The sequence below is a fragment of the Chiroxiphia lanceolata genome, chromosome 2 (assembly GCF_009829145.1).
Source record: "Chiroxiphia lanceolata isolate bChiLan1 chromosome 2, bChiLan1.pri, whole genome shotgun sequence".
Taxonomy (NCBI): Eukaryota; Metazoa; Chordata; class Aves; order Passeriformes; family Pipridae; genus Chiroxiphia; species Chiroxiphia lanceolata.
In genome coordinates this window covers 81899364-81921369 of record NC_045638.1, presented here as the reverse complement: position 1 = coordinate 81921369, position 22006 = coordinate 81899364, and the positions used below count along the sequence as shown (strand labels likewise).

General features: G+C 41.7%; 2 protein-coding genes across 3 annotated transcripts; one reads left to right on the top strand and one right to left on the bottom strand.

Moving 5' to 3' along the window:
- The first annotated feature begins 202 nt into the window (after positions 1–202).
- On the top strand, positions 203–14629 carry MED17 (mediator complex subunit 17). Its single transcript, XM_032678741.1, has 12 exons — positions 203–472; positions 797–963; positions 1341–1560; positions 2620–2756; positions 2855–2939; positions 4058–4210; positions 5034–5164; positions 6187–6371; positions 6900–7037; positions 7986–8103; positions 9329–9488; positions 11382–14629. The coding sequence occupies exons 1-12, from the start codon at positions 241–243 to the stop codon at positions 11585–11587; spliced, it is 1932 nt and encodes a 643-aa protein (XP_032534632.1). The 5' UTR covers positions 203–240; the 3' UTR covers positions 11588–14629.
- Positions 2045–21611, bottom strand: VSTM5 (V-set and transmembrane domain containing 5). 2 transcript variants are annotated; one of them, XM_032678746.1, is made up of 6 exons: positions 21495–21611; positions 18216–18545; positions 17978–18115; positions 16302–16426; positions 15014–15131; positions 2045–8138 (listed from the first exon to the last, which is right to left on the bottom strand). In XM_032678746.1, the coding sequence occupies exons 1-4, from the start codon at positions 21577–21579 to the stop codon at positions 16383–16385; spliced, it is 597 nt and encodes a 198-aa protein (XP_032534637.1). In that variant the 5' UTR covers positions 21580–21611; the 3' UTR covers positions 2045–8138; positions 15014–15131; positions 16302–16382. The 2 variants fall into 2 exon arrangements, with proteins under 2 accessions (XP_032534637.1, XP_032534638.1); XM_032678747.1 differs by lacking the exon at positions 2045–8138 and adding an exon at positions 12519–12951.
- Between the last annotated feature and the right edge of the window lie 395 nt (positions 21612–22006).

Genomic DNA, 22006 nt, shown 5'->3' with positions numbered 1-22006 from the left:
CGTGGTCATAGCTAACGAGGGGGAACCAGAGGTGAAATTATGTTTAGAACGGATCATTAAGCCAACTTCTGGTCAAAAATAACGCTGTGAAAGAAAAGCTTCAGCAGCCCAGCACACCAATATTCCCCACCGTCCCCTCACGGCGCTGGCACCGCCCCTTCCCGAGCACCTCCGGAAAGGGCCGAGCCCTCCCGGTGCCGGCCCCGCCCCTGCGGGCTGGAGGGCGGGGGTCGATCCAAGATGGCGGGAGTGCCGGCCGTGCGCATCAGCATCGAGTCGGCGTGCGAGAAGCAAGTGCAGGAGGTGGGGCTGGATGGCAGCGAAACCTACCTCCAGCCGCTTTCCATGTCCCAGAACCTGGCGCGCCTGGCGCAGCGCATCGACTTCAGCCAAGGCTCTGGCTCCGAGGAGGACGAGCCGGGCTCGGCGGGCCGCGCCTGGACTGAACCGGGCGAGGCGGAGGATGAAGAAGGTGAGGAGGGGCGGCGGGGCCCACGGCCCGGGCTCTCCCGCCGGGATGGAGCTAGTGTAGGCCCGCCCAGGTGTGGCGGTGCCCGACCTGCAGCCCCACCGGTGCTTGGGCCTGGCCTGCCTTCCCCCTGGGATTCCACGGTTGGCTGTGGATCAGGTTAGGATAGTCATGACCGAGTCCCTGCAAGCTGTAGTGGAAAAGGATAGCTCCAGATACGTCATGTTGTATTTCATGCCGTTATGGTCTCTTCGTGGTTTAAGAATGAGTTTTAAACCATATCTTTTTAAAGTCTTTTGTTTTCCCTTTCTTTGTCTTATTTTTTAGGATTGGTAAAGTTTCAGCCATCCCTCTGGCCTTGGGATTCAGTGAGGAACAACTTAAGAAGTGCCCTGACTGAGATGTGTGTGTTATATGATGTTCTTAGCATTGTGAAGGATAAAAAGTTCATGACTCTAGATCCAGTCGTGCAGGATCCCCTTCCCCCAAAGCAGGTATGTTGTACCTAAGTTATGCACTTCGTGTAGCTTGATGCTAAAGATTTTATTTTGGTGGATTTTTTTCATGTGTGATGTGTACAAGACTTTGTAAAACTTCCCTTGTGCTAGGACAGTGCTTTGTGGGTCAGGGTAAGGCTGGGAATGGGAGGTGAGGCCAATTTCAGAGGCCTCTTTGCTGAAGTTCTAAATCAAAATGCTACCTGTGACTGTATAATGCTGATATGAAAGTAATTCCAAATCAGTGGATATCCAGCAGTAACAACTTATCAATTGCTGTCAGTTAGTTTCCATTAATAATAATAAAGAATGATTTTTTTGAGAATTCAGGTAGAAGTATCTCTGTATCTTTTTTTTTTTGGTGTTGTTACCAGAATCCTCAGTTTCTACAGTTGATTTCAAAAAAGAAGTCATTAGCTGGAGCAGCTCAAATCCTATTGAAAGGTGCAGAAAGATTATCCAAATCGGTTGCAGAAAACCAGGAAAACAAGCGACAAAGAGACTTCAACTCTGAACTGCTGAGACTGAGACAACACTGGAAGCTGAGAAAAGTGGGAGACAAAATTCTTGGTGATCTGAGCTACAGAAGTGCAGGTAAACAGTAGGGTCTTTTTCACAAGAATGTATATATTATGAAATTTGCTTTTTGTAACTGGAAAAAACAGATAAAATATCTAATAATAGATTATTTCAATATAAGTTTATTGTAATTTTGAGACAGGATTATAAAGCTCCTGTTTTATTATCAGGAAAAATATATTGCCAACCTCAACCTAGAAAGTACTTTTAAAGGCTCACTGTGTAGGATTTTAGTAAGGATTTCTTTATGGAAACAATTTGGCATTGACAATGTAGTTGATCAGTTGACAAGGAGACCTTGTTAAGTCTTTGGCTTTTATCTACATTTGGTCTCTAAAGCATTTAAAAAAAAGATGAGAAGTGTGTTACATTTTCTTGTGAGTGAAGATCATAGAATATCTCAAGTTGGAAGGGATTATCAAGTCTAACTCCCTGCTCCTCAGAATTCAGACTAAATAAAACTAAACCATGTGACTAAAGGTTGTCATCAAAGATAGATTTATTATACCTATTATTCCTACACTTGAGAGACATGATACTGAGAATATGCCTTATTTCATGGATAAGACAGTAAGAGAAGGTGACCAGAGAGACCAGGGTTTTAAAGGCCATGATGGAGTGACAAAGTGAATACAGAATCCCATGGAATTTAAGATACAGCTACAAAGCAGGCATCAGAACTGGGTGTGTTGGGTTCCTGTTGTCATCAGTGGAGGAGGGGAAGGACAAATTTGGGGTTGTTCATGTTTCTTTTATTTTTCCTCTTTCCTTGCATCTATTGACACCATTTTGAAACAGTTGGTTTTCCCTCGTAATTATTAAATACTCTATGCTAATTTACTGTAAAACATTACATGTCGCATACTGGAGGACTGAGATACTGATGTGCTGAAATTAGCTTTCTAATTTATCTGGTTTTTTTTAAGAAGTCATTGAGAAATATGAGTTAAGTGCACCTCTGGAGGTTTGGAGACTTGGAAATACGTATTCTTCCAAAATAAAGGAAGGAGCTTTTTTTTATTTGCAGAAGGTGCTTTATTTTTAGTATGTATGTCTTTGCCCTTCTTTTCTCAGGCTCTCTTTTTCTTCATCATGGCACATTTGAGGTGATAAAGAACACTGACATTGACCTGGATAAAAAGATACCTGAGGATTACTGTCCTTTGGACGTTCAAATCCCAAGTGATTTAGAGGGATCAGCGTATATCAAGGTTTGTCAGAGAAACTGTAATAACGTAGCATGAGTTTTGTTTTGGTATGTGTATGCTTGCAACAGAACAAACACCAAATAATGTTCTTTGTTGCCTAGGTTTCTATTCAGAAACAAGCTCCGGACATTGGTGACCTCGGGACAGTCAATCTCTTTAAAAGACCCTTGCCAAAATCAAAACCAGGTATGTTGTTTTGTGCGCATCTTCTCAAGAACTGGGTTTGAGTATGATGCTTGTTTGAAAATCATAGCATATAGCTTACAAGAAGAGTGAACAAGAATATCCTTATTTAAACTGAAATTTTCTGTTTAGGTGCTGCTTGGGCTTTGAAAACGTGATGCTTTCAAAGCACACTCCTTCAGTTTTTCAGATGTTTATTCAGTTCTGAAACAAAAGTATGGGAGTTGTATTTCAAGTATTCTGGAGCACCTTCTCTTAGTCTTTAAAAAGTTTGAGCACATCACCAAAATCAATCCAAGGTATTGTGTTTCAGCCAGTTACATCCCATAGTGCAGCTGAACTGTATGACTGTTCACTCTTAACTTTGCCCAAAATGCATTGTGTCTATGGCTCATATGTTTTATCTGGATCTGAAACTGTGATGGCAGTCTGTGCGTTAATTACTGACAACCCACCTGGCAGAGAGTAGATTGATTCATCTGATATGTGCTGGTATTTGAAGTTGTAAACTATTGGGATTAAAAAGTCATCCTTTACTCTTTAGGGTTAAAAATAAACTGGCAGGATTTCATTTCACAGTGGTCTGTGACACAGATGCTCATGCTGTCCGGAACATACACAGAGTGCTGTACTATGGAAGTGTTTCATCTGGTATTCAGGATACATTATAGAGCTTGTGTACTTACACCAGAATCTCCCAAGAATTTTGGGCCTCTAAATCCTGTGAAAGCACATACACAAACTAAATATTATTTGATAGTTCATTGTAGAGTGAATTTAATAAAGCTGGAAGTATCATTGAAAGTAAATTGCAACTTAGGAAGCAGAGGTTCGTAAGCAGAGTTCACAAAAGGCCTGGGAGCGTAATACGTGGTTCCAGAAGGGCCTTTCATTTCGCAGCATACATATATGTTAAATTGAATGAAAATGCATTAGTGTTACCTTAAAGTGCTTGCTTAATTGAGATAAAATTCTGATAATACTCAGTTTGGCTATAAGGTACTGACTGCTTTATCTCAGCAATTGTGTCTAGCCTATTGCTGCACAGTGTCTGGTATCTGAACAAAAAGGTGGCTTCTCTTTAATCTTTTCTTCTGGAAACACTGATTTGTATTTTTCAGGTTCTCCACACTGGCAGACAAAGTTGGAGACTGCGCAGAATGTTCTTTTGTGTAAAGAAATTTTTGCCCAGCTGTCACGAGAAGCTGTTCAAATTAAATCACAGATTCCTCACATTGTTGTGAAAAATCAGATAATCTCCCAGCCTTTCCCAGGTAGGAAACTTTCCAAGACCTTTTAGCAATTATTTGCTTAAACGTGAATTGAAATTCCTGATTGATGTGACCATTTTTAATGCTCTGTTCTTAAAAACCAGACTCCTTGGTTTTCAGAGTTTTTGAAAAACAGAATTTCACAGTTAGAATTTTGCTTACTAATTCTAGAAAAATTCAGCTAATGTGCTTTAGTTTCTAATTTACTCTGTTTTCCTTTGTGGTTATGTTTCTTGTCAGCAGCACTTAAAACTGTCCACTGTAATGCCATGTGCACATGCCAGTTTGGAGCTGTGCATAGGTCATTGCTCCTGGATTGCACACAAGTGAAATTTAAGGCTTGAGTTAATGGGTCTTCAGAAGAACAAAAGCTAAAGCCCTTCAGTGAGGATAATTAAACAGCATGAGGGTGGCTCTGAGTCAGCTGCTGAATCCTCTGTTCTTACAGGGGGTACACAACTGATTGAATCATGTGAAGAATATATTTCTGGATTGCTTAAAATGTGCATGATGGTAAATCATCCCTTCTTTGGGGAAGGAATGGGGTCCTGAGGACTTTTCTTTTTGTGTGGGATTGAGTCATAGAAATTGGAGAGAAATGCAGCTGGTGAGTTCATAGCTGGCCTGTCAACACTTCAGTAAGTAGCAAGTCTTACTTGCCTTTGGTGCTGTGCTCTCCACCATCATTCTTTGATTTTTCTCTGATACGGTGAATTCTCGTTGTTAAACTACTCCTATAAAGTGTGAAGAAAAGTAGTTCTCAGTAGCAACCTTGACAATTGTCAGTGCTCTCTTTTGTTTTTTTCTTCCCATCTGTTTTGTACAGGTTTGCAGTTGTCTATCTCTCTGTGCCACTCGTCCAATGACAAAAAGTCACAAAAGGCTGCTTCTGAGAAACAGAATCCAGAGGATCATCTCTATGTTCTGGAACATAATTTGCATCAACTTATCAGAGAGGTAATAAATGCATTTATGGTCAAACACTGAACAGTTTTTGGGCTTTTGTTTAGTCTTTTGCCTGGTGTGTGGCACTGATGTAACAGCCGAGTGCCGCTAGAGGCCAGTCTCTTCCCATCCATTTGTATAAGGCAACCTATTGCTCGGTTTCAATGGGTATGGGTGGTTCAGGAGTTCCACTTCATGCTTTCATGGAATGCTAGTTCTTAACTTAACCTCAGGCCTGGCTGCTCACTTCAGAATAGTCATGCAAAGCTTTTCCTCTAGAGCTCATCAGTCTCCCTTTTTGCATTGTGTCTGATTAATGCTTGGCAAGCACTGTAAGGGAGCATCTAGTCAGACTGTATCCCCATGAAGGAAGAACAATCAATTACTGTAATAGCTTTGCTTCTTTTAAGATCCACTTCTCTGCTTCAGTGTTTAATATTCTTGTATAATCTAGCAGAATGACCTGGGGTAGAAGGTTGAGGTTGCTTCTGTTCAGGAAAGGAGCGCAATTTTGCATGTCTGAGCAGAGTTGAAACCATATTCCAGTGAGTGTTCATCTCTTAGAGCATGGCTCTGCAAGTCATGCAGCCATGTGGAATAGTCCAGTGTTTTAAATGCTGATTTAGGTTTCATGGAGCTTTGGCTCAGTGCCCAACTCTGCTGTGAATTTCCTTTCTTTACTTTGGACAGGTTGCTAAAACTTTTTGTACCTCAGTTTTTTTTCCTCTACAATGCTTCCTTTGTTTTTACTTGACCATTCTTTCTGTCTCCAGAGATGTATTAAAGGCATGGTTCCAAATTTTGGTTAGCTAGCGCTTTTCAAAAAGAAAAAAAAAATCACTTTCCATAAGTTTTGAAAGACACACATAAAGTTGGCTTTAAAATACTGTCAGGTTTCTAAAGGTAAAATGTTGCACTGTTGAAAGTATGTAAACTTAAAAAACCTAATGTGAAGCAGCATGTTGTATATGTAGTATTTCTTGCAGATACGTTATTCGGTCACTTCATTTTATAACATCTGTTGTTTGTTTCAGTGTCACAAGCAAACCCTGAGCTCAACAGTAATGCCACATCCAGCTAGTGCACCTTTTGGCCATAAGAGAATGAGACTTGCAGGACCCCAGGCTTTTGATAAAAATGATATCAGTTGTCTACAGTCAAATGAAGGACTTCTGGAAAAGATAATAAAACAGGCAAAACATATCTTTCTGAGACGCAGGTAGGTCACATGCTCTTCTTGTTTACAGTTACAATAAAATGTACCATTAAGTAGAATGCAATTGATCATTCTTAAGTGTTCTTAAAATTAGGCACTGTTTCCTTCACAGTTAAAATAGTCTTTATTTGCAAGTACTAAGAAACAATAATATATGATAAAATACGAGCAAACAACACTCAGCTAGTAAAAAAAAAAAAAAGTCAGATTTTTTTTTGAGATTGCTGTGACAGTTAGGACGTACGCTGCTGATAATTGTCCCTACTTATCTTAAACTGCATAAAATATCTTTTTCCATATTCTTTGCAATGCAATAGCTGATACTGAGTAATACCGCTTTAATATGGCTGCTGAACGCTTGAGAAATGTACATAATAAACAAGTGGCCTTCATTAGCACCAGAATGGTGCTGAAATAGAGCTTTGATCCACATGGTTCCCTTAAATGGAATAACCTGCTCAGTTCCTTTAAACAAGAGAACAGCACAAACTGTCTAGATCATTGTGTGTGGGATATGGCTTTATCTTCTAGAACTGCTCGAACCATTGACAGTCTGGCGAGTCGTATTGAGGATCCTCAGATTCAGGCTCACTGGTCCAATATAAATGATGTTTATGAATCCAGTGTTAAAGTTCTAATAACTTCTCAAGGATACGAGCAGATCTGCAAGTAAGTATGAGAATGCATGTCTCTTTTTACTGGTAGAAGCATGCAGCAGAGAATGTGTATCCAAGTTGTGCTTTAAAGGTTTAGATTCTTCTCAGACAGACAAGTAGGAGTCCATTATTTGTGTGTGTTTGTCTGAGTTGTGGGGTGAGCAGCCACCCTAAGAAAACTCTTCACCCACTTTGCACTTTAATGAAGAAACGTATTACATCTTTAATTAGCACAGTTTCCTTTCAAAGAAGAGAATAGAAATGAGAGCGGCCATTTAAGGGGGGGGATTTACTTTTGGTAGAGATGACTGAATACAAAGTATCATTTGATATGTTGGATTCTAAACTTCCAGCTAATCAGTCCTCAGTCCTAGCTTGGTTGTATAGGTACTGAAATGTGGAATTCATGTAATTCATGCAATTAGTTATGCACATTGGTGTCAAAATAAGTAATGTCATGTTCCAGAAACAAATGTCTGGATGTTGACCAGCAGTAAATTAACTAATGCATTGACAGTGGTTTTTTACATTTGGAGCAGTGTTCTGTGTGCACAGTGTGGGGCAAACTGCTGTCACTGGTGCAATTGCCAGTCTTGGTTCCAGAATGCATATGCTGCCCAAGTCTTGGCTGTAGTATAGAACACACCATTTTCCCTGCACCTCTGGAAGGAAACTTGGGCAACAGTGGCAGGCGGGGGGGAACTGTGAGGCCTCCTTGACCTGAACAAGCAGTGGGCCAGGTCTGGGAACACGCCACAGAATATGTCCCCTGCAGTATAGAGGGAGCTGTTGTGGTGAGTGATGAAACTGAAATGGTTGGAGTTGCTGTCACATTCTGTAGGCTTTGCACCATCCATCTTAAGAGTTCTTGTCAATGACTGGGGGGATTCTGTGTTCTTAGTTTCCTGTCTTCTTTAGTGTTGTAGTGCATTTTGAATAAATATGCCTCTTATCTTCAAAGATCCATTCAACTACAGCTGAACATTGGAGTTGAACAAATCAGAGTTGTGCATAGAGATGGAAGAGTTATTACATTGTCCCATCAAGAGCAAGAACTGCAGGATTTCCTTTTATCTCAGGTAGACTCATACACATTATTCTTCCCTTTCTTGTACTGTTTGAAAAACAGAAGAATCTCACCTTTATCTGTATAGAAAATATTTAAAAACTTCAAATAAAGATAGTGAAAATGGGAAGGTGGATTACTGAATTTTCACAATGTTTGTATAGTGACTTCAGCAACTGTTACTAAAATATAATGCCAGTTTTTACTAAGGTCAGTAGTAATAATGATTTTTCCCTCCCATTTAAAATACATTTCTTTATGCTGCTCATTGTGGTAGAAGCAAGTCAGTGAGACTCATAACAAACAGTAAGGTATCATATATGTGAAACTTACTGTAACCAAGTTCTTAATGAGCCCACAATTACTGTCATTTCAACATTGTCTGTTAGTGCTCACTTTGCATCAGTCATTACTAAATCAGCTGATATTTGAATGAACTGTATTTACTTAATTGCTTAGAACAAGCTGCTGGTTTTATTCAGAAGCAACAATCTCCCTACTATGCATTATAAATAGTCAAAATACAGGTCTTTAATAATAGTGGTTGGCCTGTTGCAGTTATATAAAACTCCACGACACAGAAAACAGGTTGAAACAGATTCTGCTGAGAGCACGTCTTTTTGGTCAAGTGTTGTCAGACTTGTTCACAGAGAACTGCTGAACAGCGCTAGATAGTTCCTTGGTACAAGTGTTAAGTCATAATACAGAAAAACAGTAGCATTTAAACTCCTAAGCTGTTAAAGCTCAGTGCTTACACTCGAGCATTAATGAAGATAATCATGGATATGAGAACCTCAACTTTTTTTTCTGAATTGTTTCTTTTGATACTTTTAAGATTTTTATATACTTTACAGCAGAACTCTTGTTTTTATTCACAGACAGGATTGTTTAAAAATCCCGTTTGAATCCCTTGAATTAGTTTTTGAGTATTTCTAAATTGAAAGCAATATTTAAATAAATTGCATAAACCCATATACCTATGAAAAATTCATCTAATTGAATAATACAGTGGTCTCCTCTGTCTGCAGAGGAAATAGTCTAAATTCAAATAACACAAAGCTCTACCAGCATACATGTAAAAAATAAAAAAGTTCCTCTAAAGTAGAGAACTTAAAATACAAAGTCACTTTTATAAATAACTATTGTATAGAAGAAAAAAGGCTTGGTAAACCCAGTAAGCAATTCTTCCTGTGGTGTGCAAATACTGAACAGAAGGTGAACCTCTTGTTATCTTTCAGATGTCACAGCACCAAGTACATGCAGTTCAGCAGCTTGCAAAAGTTATGGGATGGCACGTGCTGAGTTTCAGTAATCATGTTGGTCTGGGGCCAGTGGAGAGTATTGGCAATGCATCAGCAATAACTGTAGCATCACCAAATGGAGACTATGCCATTTCAGGTAGTATTTCTATTGTAAATGCATGCCAAGTCATAGAATTCTTAAGTGAGATCTACAGGCTTTACAAGTCTCTTTCTGAGATTTTTTTGTGGAGCATTTTGCTATAAATTGATACTATTCTATACACTTGTTGAGACTATTTCTTTTGTGTATGGAATTGACATCTGAATAGAATTGATACTTTCCTCAGGAATCCACTTAATATAAACTTGATTTAATTTACACAAGTTTGAAAATATTTCTGACAGTTAGCATAAAAACAGGAGATTACACAAACCATCACGATCCTGAAGGAAGGGGAAAAGGTAAACAACAGGATCACAACTCTGGACTTAAGGAGAAGAGAGTTTGGTCTCTTCAGGGATCTTTGTGAAAGAATCTTAGGGAATATGATCCTGTGGGATGGAAAGAAGAGGAGTTCAAGAGAGCTGGTTGTTTATTTTTTTTAAGGATCACTTCTTTCAAGCTCAAGAATGGTCATACCTATGTTCTGCCAGTTTTGCAAAGGTGACAGAAAATCTGTGTGTATGAACAGGGAGCTCATGACTGAACTCATGACAATAGAAAAGAAGCTGCAAGAGATTATAAGCCTGACCTGTTGACCTGGGAGAGAGAGAGAGAGGCTGTCCAAGCATGCATTGACAAGGATAGGAAAGCTAAGATCCTGAGAGGTGTACAGGGCAACAGGAAGAGTTTGAGCCGGTATGACAGCAGCAAAGGGAAGATTAGGGAAAATGTGGGACTCCTTTCAAATGGCCAGAGGACCTGGTGGCACGGGACATAAAGAAGGCCAAGGTACTCAGTACCTTCTTTACTTTGATCTTAAGACTGGCCTTTAGGAATGGGTCCGTGAGACCCATGGGAAATTTTGGAGCAAAGACAGCCTCAGTAGCAGAGGAGCAAGCTAGAGAACCTTTGAACAAACTTAGACATTGACAAGTTCACGGGACCAGGTGGAATATATCCATGAGTGCTGAGGGAGCTGATTGATGTCATTTGTAAGGCCACTCTTGATCATCTTTAAAAGGCCGTGGCGATCAGGAAGGATTCCTGAGGACTGGAAGAAGGTAGATGGTCGCATCCTATATTCAAGAAGGAGAATGTGGGGGAACTACAGTCTGATCAGTTTCATCACATTACTGGGAAGATAAGGGGGGAAAAACCGGTCCCAGAAGAAGTTTCCAAACATATTCCATAGAAGGTGGTGACTGAGAGTAATTGGCATCAATTTATGAAGGAGAAATTATGTTCAATCAGCCTTACACTCATCTGTAGAAGGCTGGCTTGGTAAATGAGGGGAAAGCTAAGTGTTGCCTCCCTAACTGCTATTTAAAAAGCCAACACACACCACTACCCAGCATCAAAACACAGAAATGCATCCAACCAACAAAACACCACCCCCCCTCCACCAGTCTTGCAGAATTTTGAGATTAAAAACAACAACTATGCTAGTGACTTTGTCCCTGTCCATTTGAGATAAATGCACTAGAAACAATACATTTTTGCTCACATTTTTCAAAGAATAGTTGGAAATACATGCAAGGAAAGAATGAGCATAATAACCTTTGCCCTTCCTGGCATCATTAGGGAAAAAGAAATGTGTTTATAAGGTGTATGTGTGGGGGTTTTATCAAATGTATCTCTGGTTTAATCTAACCAGAATTAGATCCAGTTAAACAGTTAGTGCTAAAGCAACAAAATCGTAGAGAACTGGAAGATAAGAGAGAGAAAATTAAAAGAAAAAGCTTTTAAAAAACAAAAGAATTTCCCTTGTTTGCTTTCAGCATGCTTGGGATTGAGTAGGAGTAATGTATAGTATACACAAGAAAGAATATTTAATAGGAGGAATTCATACAGTGTAAAAATGCTCATTAAAATCTCTGTTCATTGCAGTACGTAACGGTCCGGAAAGTGGCAGCAAAGTTATGGTTCAGTTCCCACGGAGTCAGTGCAAGGATCTCCCAAAAGGTGATGTACTGCAAGACAGCAAGTGGAATCATCTCCGAGGGCCATTCAAGGAAGTTCAGTGGAATAAAATGGAAGGGCGTAACTTTGTGTATAAAATGGAACTGCTCATGGCTGCTCTAACTCCCTGCTAATGATGTGTCGGCCTCTCTGTGGGGGCTTTGAATAGTCTCTGGGCAACAATCACTGCCCCTGCAGCAAAGGGAAATGGAAGCTATGGGCCAATACAAGAAAGCAAACCCAAATTTATTTCCTGTACAGATATGTCCATTGTGGAGTTTGTAATAAAACTTTTTTCAATGCATATAAAATACATATAATTTTTTGAAAAAGTTCCGCTCAGCTGTATCTTTGCTGATTGCTCTGTCCAGAGTAACATAACTGAGTAACTAACGTATTTTTTGTTTATAAAATTAAATTCAGTATTCCTTTTACTACATGAAAGGTGTCTGCTTGGAATCATTCCCTTTCCTCTCATGCCCTTATTTTTTTCAATAGATCTTTGCAACTATTTCTGAAAGATTAAAAATATTAGAACTGAACTGGGCTCTCAGTGGGCCTTTTAGTGGTTTATACCACAGAACCTGGCTATCCCTGTGGATGCTCATAAGAAGTGGGACAACAGTAGAAGCAGAGCTCCTGTGTCAAGAATTGAAGCTAAACAAAACTTAAGATCAAGGTAACGCCTTCACTGTGTGGCATTCTTGAGTTGGATTGTTTGTACATTGATGGGGATTCTGGGTGACCCATTTATTTTTGAGAAATATATTTACTTGGCAGTTTGTTTAAGTTGAGAGTGTTACAAAGTCACAGCTTGTGTTTTCTGTCTCTCTTTTTTGCAAGAATATAGAGGAAAGGTCTTACTCTGCTTGCAAAATTCTGACAATTTGAGTTTGTGAGTGATTTGTGTAAATTAATGTCTGGATAGAAGGTGGTAACTCTCATGCAGTAAACCTTGGATCTCCACACGTGCTGCTGGGTTTTTATCCTGCTCTCTCAATGATTATCGTCCAGGGAAACAATAATATCCTCCTGAATATCGGCTCTTTTGAGTTCTTTCAAAATAAAAAAAGTCATGGTTTAGATGGTTTTGGCTTGGTAGTTGTAGCCTTGAAGCTTCTAGTAAGGTGTTAACAAAGCTTTTATTTTGTTTGGTACTTAATTGCTAAAAGTCTTTTTGAAACCTGTCTTTATGAACTGGTTCAGATTCACGTCCATGTTGTGTTATGAGGTGTGTGTATATATGTCTATATATGTATGAGAATTTCTTGCACGTAAACATGTTTGAATTGAACATCATACTTCTATGATGACACTTATTATTTTGTTGTACTCTCAAGTAATAAAGAATAGTTTTGGGAAATACATATTAAGCAACTGCTTGTGGCAAGCTGCTGCTCAGTGTGTGTACCCAAAGCAGCTCTTGTAGTTCTCTTGATGTTTGCCAGCATGGAGCATCGTTTCAGTTCCTGAATGTACTGGCTTCTGTGTAACTAATCTGTGAGAGAGAAAGGGTTTTCCTTTCAGGTTCTGATGAGTTGCCCAAGACAACTGATGAAAATGAAAAATACTAGTAGAAAATAGTCTCCTGATCTTCTTGAAAAGTGGGTGAATCTTATTTAACACTCATCATGTCACATCCTGTATTGCTGGGCTAACAGACACTGTACCACTACAGGCAGGGAGGACTTTTGTTTCTTGGTGAACAGTTCAGCCAACAGCCTGATGCATCCAACTGTATGAGGCTGTTTGGACTCCTGACAACACAACAAGTCTTTCCTTACTAATAATTAGAAGATGAGTCTATGAAACTTGAACATGTCTTTACACTTCACTGTTGTTAACCTAAATTGACAGGTCTGCATGTAGTGACAGCCTTTTCATTAGGTAAGTTCTTCATTACCATGTAATCAGATCACTACGGAACTATTAGAATCTCATGGTTGCAGGACTTATCTCCTGAAAAGAAATAACGGATGCAAGAGGACATCTAATGTGTTGTGGAAGTGCAAGCACTGCATGTTAGCAGTGAAAATATTTGTCAAGACTTCCACATCTAGCTGAAAAAATAATAACAACAACAACAAAAGAATTCTTAGAAACCTGGAGGATCTCTATTTTAGTGTTGAATATATAGGGATTCCTAATTTTAATGGAAAACAGACTGATTAGGCCTCTAACAGAGGGACAGTCTTGAAAATTGGTAGTGCATCTTTGAATATGAGATGAAGACAGAGAATGATTAGGACCTTTACTACTGATTGCCAAAGCAATCTTGTGAACTTGAACATCTCTTTAATTAGTTTAAAAGTAAAATGCCTTAACCTGTTTGATCATCTAGCATGCTCTAAATATTAAATTCGCTGGTGTTCTGCAGGGAGTTTACAAGAGGAGTAACAACAGCTATTAGTTTCTGAACTTCCACTGTAACAACTTGCCATGAGACTTTAGATGCTCCAGAGTAGCAAGAAACTGCTATAGACAGCTTAGTCTCACCTTCTGTACATAAAATAATACTTGCATTAATAATGCATATTGACAAACATAATTTTCAGAAAAATGTTAATATTTTATAAAAGACCCTACGTGTGTACAGTAAGCATGTTAAATTCTGGGTAAAATTTGTGAGTGAGGAATTGTCTATAAGGAAAGCTGTACATAGGCTAACTGTACTGGATGTCATCAGTGAATGTTGAGTCCCTGTTGTTCATCTGGGATATTACAGCCTAAAAGCGAGGCTGGCACCATGGTCAACAGCCAAGAATAGGTGCCTGAAGTTGCAGTGACTTTGGCCAAGCTAAGAGAGGTAGAACAACTGTGCCAGGTGGAAACTTGTTACTGCTGTTGTAGTACATCTTAAACTGAAGAATTTTAAGTGGTCATTTCCTACTTTCATCCTAGCTTTCAAATATTGTAGTTTACAAGTGTTCGTGATCTCTACAATCACAGCAATGCACTTGAATGGTCATTCATGTCTGGATGTGTTTCCTGACTTCCTTTGGCAGTTGGAGTGTTCAGGGCAATGTTAGCAGATAATAATGGTGTTAAGTGCACGCTGCACTTTTTGTACTTTCTAAATAAGTCTGGCAGAGCACCTACTACATATTCAGTTCAGCCTAATAACTTCACATTCAAATTCTAAGATTTAGGGAATAAAAAAATATGGAATAGAAAAAAAACGCAATAATATTTTCCATATGCTATAAGTATACTTCACCAAGTACTTCAAGCTTGGTGATTGAAACAGATGCACTTGACAGTTTCTCTGTTGTCAAAGCTTAGTGCACTCAAAGATACGTTTGATTGGTAATACACATTTAAAACAGAAAATTAGAACAAACTGTCAGTCATCTGTGCTGTATCTGAGATCTTTAAAATTTAATTTCTTCCCTTTTCTGACCTGTTCTCCTAAATGCAGGAAGGAACAAACAGCTGAATCTAGCACCTGAATTTATGAGTGGGAGAGAGGCCCTTGTACTACAAATGGCCAGTTCAATCTGGGGATGACTTAAAGGTATTGTGTACAGGGTGCTTTGGAAAAAAGCTTGTTTGACACCTACCTGCATCGTTTTTCACTTGGTGAGAAATTCTCTGAAAGTTTTTCCAAATGGAACCCATAGTACCTCTGCACCTGGTCATCCTAGTTCCTGACCAGAGGGGAAGCTCTGTCAGTCTGTCCTGTAAAAGGTTTTTGCAAACAAGTGAGACAAAGAGTGAGAGAGGTAGTAGGAACAGTTTGACTCAAACAGCCGCGTGGCAATCTACAGGCACAGACTAGTCCATGGTCTCTTACATTTTCAAAGTTTATTTCACACTGCAAAATTCTCATTACAAAAGCAAAACAAAATAACTTGAAGCTTGGTCAGTTTACTGCTTTCTCACTGACAAACGCAAATGTTATGCCACCTGCAACAGATCTGCAAGTGGAGGATTGCATTAAGTGCAATATGCAGATTCAAGAAAGCATTAGTTGAATCACTTCATGTTTTCTTTGAACATACGGAAAGCAAAGGTGGCTTCTCAACAAGAGCAATTTCAGAACTGTATTTGTAAATACTAAATTTCAAAGTAATGCTGTTCTAACTTTTCTTCTCAGACTGTTTGTCACTGGGCTAAGTTTGCAAAGGACTGGACATCTTTCACAACAAAACTGTTTAGTACTTTGCCACCTCACTGGTGCGGTGTATCAGTATTTTGTGACCCCTCATATCTTTGTAGACAGCATCCTCTTTAGTGCCTGCACAGGCTTCCTTGTATAACCACCTGCTCTAGTAATGTCATAAAATGTGTGTTAATATCCATTCCGGGGCAGTGTAAACAATTGCAAACATAAGCGGGAGAACTTTGACCAGCTCAGCATTCTTTCCAAGTCAGTTTTGTCTCATGAAAAATTAGTTTGTCTTCAGAGCTTCAGGAAGTTCCTTACGCCTGAAAGTAGCAGCATAGCTGCAATAAACAGGATTCAATGCTTGCAATTAATTTTTAATGTAATACTGTAATTAGATATTAAATTTATTATGTTGAAGAATGCTAATGACCTCTCTGTCTTAATAGGAGACTTGCTGTATCCAAAATACAGGTGTTCTTCAAGACCATGATAATTTCCTTTATGGGTTGGTCTTAGAGGCTTGGTTGCTTGGTTGGCTGGTTGTTTTTAAGAGTGGTAGAGGCTGTAGATTTTATTAGTTAGCCACAAAAACATGTTCATGCTTAGCATGAAAGCATTCTCTTTTTTAATGTGACCTTGACTAGCAGAACCGAAAACTTAACAGGTCAAAACAGCTCCATCAGACACTGCTGATTTAATTGCAAGTCAGGATGTTTCTGCAGTAGTCACAAACATTTTACCTTCTAGGTTTGTTCTTGCTTTCTTGGTCAATATTTTCTCCTGAGGTAGAATCGTTATTTTTGCTATGATACAGTCCTTGGCTAACACTCAATGGTTTCCAATTCAATCTCTTCCGTTGTACTTGCTGTAAATAAAAGCATATTATTATTGATTGGCGAATGGATTGGAAGGCCAATGTTCCAAAATTATACGTGTTGTGCTAATAGCCGATATATTTTGAAATTTTTAATATTAGCTCAAGCCTGCTCATCTACAGTTAGGTTTTAAATACATCTTTTCAAAATATTTAACTGCATAAAGAGGCCCTCACAATCTTTAAAGTGACACCAGTTTCTTCCAGTACAAGGCTAAAGGCACTATGAAAACCTAAGTCCACAGGGCCCATCCTTATACCTCTCTTCATAACTTCTGAAAGGAGGGCTCTTCTAAGGTGGAACTGGGGCAGAAGTTAGGTCCTTGCTTTGGACCATGTTCTCAGAGATGACACGACAAGTTTCTGGAACTGGGGTTTTCCTGAACTCTGCCGAATAACTGTATTCAATTCAGCTCTGTAGAAAGATTAGCTTTAACTGGAGGAAGAGGCTTTATCCCAACAAAAGCCTATATTTTCTGGCATGATAGGAAAATTTTCAGTAGCTACAGAACCTTGTGAATGGTGTGTGTACCATGAAAACAGCAACAGCCCTTAAGAGCTGTATGTGAGTGACAGAAAGGAATAGGCAGCTCAAGCCACATTAATTTATCAGGTTTTGCAGAGTTGACACAAAGTCTGGGCCATGACACTTAGGATGCTCGAGTATCTGTTGGTCTAGTAAAATCCTGATAGCTATGCTGCTTGTTGTAATGTAAAAGCTTAAGCAGCACTCATTATAGAAGAAATACAGACCTATTACCTACAGGGCAAGAAACCACTAGTGGATCTGCACTTACAAAGTATGGAGGTAAACATCTGGAATGTTTTGAAGTTGTAAAAGAAACCTCCCATTCCAAGGATGCACCTAAAGAGCTTGATCCCAGGTCCATAAAGTGGCACCTTGTCTTGCTGCCTAGGCCAAATATCCCTGGCAGTGGCTTGGAAATTTCTTCTCTAATATGTGAATGTTCCCTTCAGTGCAGCCCTCATGTTCCCTTGACCTGCTTTTCATGACTGTTGTCTTCAGTGTGTGTCAGGAGTCTAGTTTTGATATTAGTCAGTGTTTGTTGCAGTCTGCAACTGGATCAAAGGTGAGGACAGATGAAGGGGGGGGTTGAGAGGAGTGGGAGAGGTGCAGTCCTTCATGAACTGAAGGGCTGTTTGATTATTTTCCCCTAGGACATACTCTTCTGGTGTGAACTCTTGAAAGAATTGCTGATGCTCTTGACTTTGTCTCCTGCCCTCTGATAGGGGGGTTATTGCAGCTCTTGCCTTTTCTCCCCAGGTTTTGCAATCAGCAATATTGCTAAGTGTTTTATTATTTCTGATGTGAAGTGTATGAGGTAGATGTCCTGTGGCTTGTTCTGCAACTAAACACCTGTTATTCAGTTGCCTTAGCTAGTAAAGAGAACAGGATAACTGATTTTGAGCCCTTCAGTCTTGTTTCTCAGTGTCCCTGTTTAGCACCCTTATGGCACAAATTTTAGGCTCAAACTTCAGACTTGAAACCCCTATACCTTGACTGCATTCTTAGAGAGATACCTGTGAGTTTGTGTGTCGTCTTCTGAAACAGATGCAGAGATTTATTACACAGCCACATGAAGCAGATCAGAATGGCAGATACTGCAGCGAGAAAGGCAAAGAGAACTGCTACAAAATGTAAATCTTCATAGATAATTTCTGTAGGGAGAATGGAAAAAAAATAATATTATAAAATTGATTACAAACAGATTGGTATTTAAACACAGGGTAAAGCCAAGAAGTCCCATCTACTTTGTACCGTAAACATTGACTATGATGGTGCCGTAGGCGTTGTTTCCATACTCCTCTGTTACAGTGACAAAATAGTAGCCGGCATCTCGCATGCCCACGTTGTGAAGCTGTATAGAGCCATTTTCAAAAGTAGTCACTCTGTCCTTGTAGACTGTGGATATGTTGACATAATTCCCAATTTTCCACTCAACAATGCTGGTGGTGCCCCAGCTTGACACATGCTTCCACTCAATGGTAGCGATGCCTCTGCAAGAGTATTCAACTGAGAGGAGGATGTTTTGTGCCACTGTTGCATTGATGTTGGGTTGTGGGACAACTAACGATACTCCTCCGGGAGCTGAAAGACAAAGGAGGGTGATGAGTGTGAAGGTGATGCTGCACCAACCATCCAGGGCAGGTTGGGACCTCTGGGTGTGATTCATCCTACCTGTCTCAGTGGTCTGTTTTAAGAGAGGATGGATTATGCTTTGCAGTATCTCTTTCTGCTGTCCGTAAAAGTAACATACATCCTTAAATACTAAATACACATTCGCAATTGGTGATAGCAAAAATGTTTCTACTATAGAGGATAAGTAATTGTGTGTGTTTAAATGTTTTCATACCCAAATCGAAAGAAACTTTGGAAGGGTCTTTTCAGATAAGGGAGCATAACATTTTCTGAAAACTGAGCAACACTTTTGTATTCATCAGTAACTGGCTTTCTTTTAAAATCCTGCATTTAGATGGAAAGTTTAATTGTTATGTCCAAGGTAACCTATTAATTAATTACCATCCCCCAAAAGCAAGACCTGTAGTAGGCATAAGTATGTGAAGACTCAGCAAGGACTTGGTCTTGTTTTCAGGATGTGTAATCAACATTTGAGACATGAGCTTCTTACAGGCAGCCAGTTAGACGCCAGCACAGATAAACTGCATGTAATCAAAGGTACGCAGTTCCATGAGAAGCCAGGGACTTCACGTTCCTGATGATGTCCGGGCAAAAATGCACGTTAAAGAATATTTAATTCTCATCTAGTTCCTCCTGATGTGATTACAGAGCTGTTCATATCTGTGAAACTGAACTGACCACTTAGTTTAATGTGTAACAGCAATAATTTCTGCTTGCATGTGGGTGTTTTCTGCATGAAGATTTGGATGAACACCAACATCTGAGTTTCAACTGGCATACATTTTTTCTTTTTATTAGTGGTATGTTTGAGACATTTGGCTAGAGGCTGAAATCCTGTTATCTCCCCACAAAAATCAAAGCAGACAAAAGGCAGATAAAGCACAGAGTAAGGCTGAAAGCCTTTTCCTGGTTTGGCTTGGAGCAGCTCACCTACTCTCCTCTCTTGCTGTGGGAACAGCCTGACTGCAAGAGCAGAATGAAAAAGTAATGCTGACCTGCAAATGTCTGTAACCCAGTAAGGAGTGAGAATGAGACCCCTAGCTACACTGCAGGAGTGTAAAGCAGGACCCCTGGGGATGATCCTGGAGGTTCTGCAGAGTCCTCAGAGATAAGAATGATTTAAAAAGACAAAGAAAAAAAATCTCCAAGGGAAAGAAATATATTTAAAAATCTTGAATTAAGAACCCTCCATGAGCAACCAGAAATGGAAGACATGGGTAAATTAATTACAAGCTGGCTTCGCTGTATTTGGGATATGTAGCAAAATTCACTAACTCTTCTGGTCAAGGTAAGGCAAGGAAGCTTGAGAAGCCAGTTCGATTCCCACCCAGGCCCTCACCTATGGGACCAGATAAGATGTAGGCTTTTCCCCAGATAACACTTTTGGGATTCTCCCTTCCTGGGCTTTGTCATGATCATGCTGCCCAGTCACTCTGCAGGAACATCATCACACTTTCTGGGCAGCCCAGTGCATCCTCAGCCGAACTGTAGTCTGCTGTTCAGCCTGTGTGCAGGAGAGACTAACCAGAGCTGTGAAAATGGGGTTTGTGCCAGCAACAGACACAGAACAGCCGGGAACCTCTGGTAATCGCTGCAAATTGTTCCAATTGTTTTCTGCTCCATGTGTTTATTTAAAGGCCTTTCCCACTGTTTCTGACCAGACAGGAGCTGAGTGTCTGCCCTCAGTGACTCTTTTGTTTTGAAAGAGGCATCTTTCCATTGAATTATTTGCAAACGTGTCCTGTCCGTATCCAGCATGCAAAGCTACACAAGGCAGTGCAATATTTAAGCATTCAAAAATATTTTTAATAGGCATTGTGCCTAGATCACCTGAACCGGTCTAATCCCAGCACAGCTGCACCAGGCTGGAGAGCAAACATCACACCCACCTGCAGGGCCCTTTGCATGCCGCTCTGCTCTGCTGCTTGCAAAACCAGACCCTTCACGCCCAGTAAAACATGCACCCAGGAGAAGAGGGGACCGGTGCTGCTCAGAGCACAGTGAGTTTGCTGTCCTGGCACGCTGCTCTGCTCCGAATTATTCGCCTGGCCGAGTGTCAAAGTGACAAGTGTGGCTCTGTGTACCAGACTGGCCATAGCTGGGGAGTGAGTGGGAAAGGGCTGGCAGTGAGGGGCCTCCATGCAGGAGCTCTAAACTGGGGGACAGCTCTAAAACAAAGCTCTGAAACCCTTGGGACAGTTCCTCCACCCTTTGGTGTCCTGTTTGCGCATCACATCTGATGATGGAGTGTTGTGGCGTGTCCAAAACAAACTCTGGTGGCACGGACATCCCAGTCCCCAGGGCTGGGTGGGGTTGGCAGCAGTCTCCTCCAGCCCTAGCTGGAAGAGCGAAGATGGTTCTCTGCAAGTTGTCCCATCCCCACTCACCCATCCTGGAGTGCTGGGTTGGAACCCTTCTCTCTTCACCGCCGCGTTTCCCAGCGTGACCCGACGCCCTTCGGACTGGTTAACCGGGCTTAATTCCCCCTCCATGCCTTGTCCCCTCGGTTGCTGGAAAAGCAGGGGGCGAAGGGCGGTGCGTCCCCCCCGCGGCCGCTGCTCCCCCCCCGGGCGGCCGGCCTGCACCTCCGGGCCGGCCCCGCTCGGCTCCCCAGCTCCCTCCGAGCAGCAGGAGCGGGGACGAGCCTCCCCAGACCATGTACAGCCCGCAGGGAGTAGCGATGCCTGCCTGAGTCCCGGTATGTTCCGTCCCCAGCAGCTCCCGGGAGCACGGCCGGGTTGGGAACAGCGCTGGCCGCGGGCGGGGGGCGGCGGGCGCTCTGCACCGCCCCGAACAGGTGCCGGGCGCTGGAGCCGAGCCAGGGTATCGCGGCGAGGAGGAGGAGGAAAGGAGTGGGGGAGGAAGCGGGGGGAGACAGGGACGGAGTCGGAGACTTACTCTGCAGAGCCCACCCGGCGGCCAGGCAGAGGGTGACGGTCCCCACGACGACGCCCCGTCCGCGACAGCCCTGCAGCGGTCTCATCAGCGAGAAGCCGACGCCCCAGGGGTGGCATTTAAGTGTCTGGGCCGGCCGGCGCGGCCCGCCCCCGGGGGTTGCCTGTCCCAGGCCTCTCCCTCGCTTCCCTTCCACTTCTTCCTCCCCCTCCCGCCGCGGCGCCGGGGCTGCTCCCAGCTACCCCCCGCACCGGCCCCAGGGCGCTCCCCCGCCTCACGCCCCGCGATCCTCCGAATCGCGCTGGAGATGCAATTGGTTGAGGAAGGGAAGGCGCTGCCCGGCCGCCGGCCGTCGCCCAGCCGGGAAATGAGATGGGCGGCCGCGGAGCCGCGCAGCCCTGCCCGGCCCTGACGCTAGCCGCCGGAGCTCGGAGCCGAGAGCCGAGCCCACGGTCGGGACACCCGGCCGAGGAGGCTGCTTTTAGGTATGACTGTGCATCTGCGCGGGAAATTTC

Coding starts and splice junctions, on each gene's coding strand:
- MED17 (XM_032678741.1), top strand. CDS start 241: ATGGCGGGAGTGCCGGCCGTGCGCATCAGCATCGAGTCGGCGTGCGAG. Junction 473..796: donor CGAGGCGGAGGATGAAGAAG/GTGAGGAGGGGC, acceptor CTTATTTTTTAG/GATTGGTAAAGTTTCAGCCA. Junction 4,211..5,033: donor AATCTCCCAGCCTTTCCCAG/GTAGGAAACTTT, acceptor TGTTTTGTACAG/GTTTGCAGTTGTCTATCTCT.
- VSTM5 (XM_032678746.1), bottom strand. CDS start 21,579: ATGAGACCGCTGCAGGGCTGTCGCGGACGGGGCGTCGTCGTGGGGACC. Junction 18,546..21,494: donor CGCCGGGTGGGCTCTGCAGA/GTAAGTCTCCGA, acceptor TTTGTCTTTCAG/CTCCCGGAGGAGTATCGTTA. Junction 16,427..17,977: donor GACGACACACAAACTCACAG/GTATCTCTCTAA, acceptor TTTTATTTACAG/CAAGTACAACGGAAGAGATT.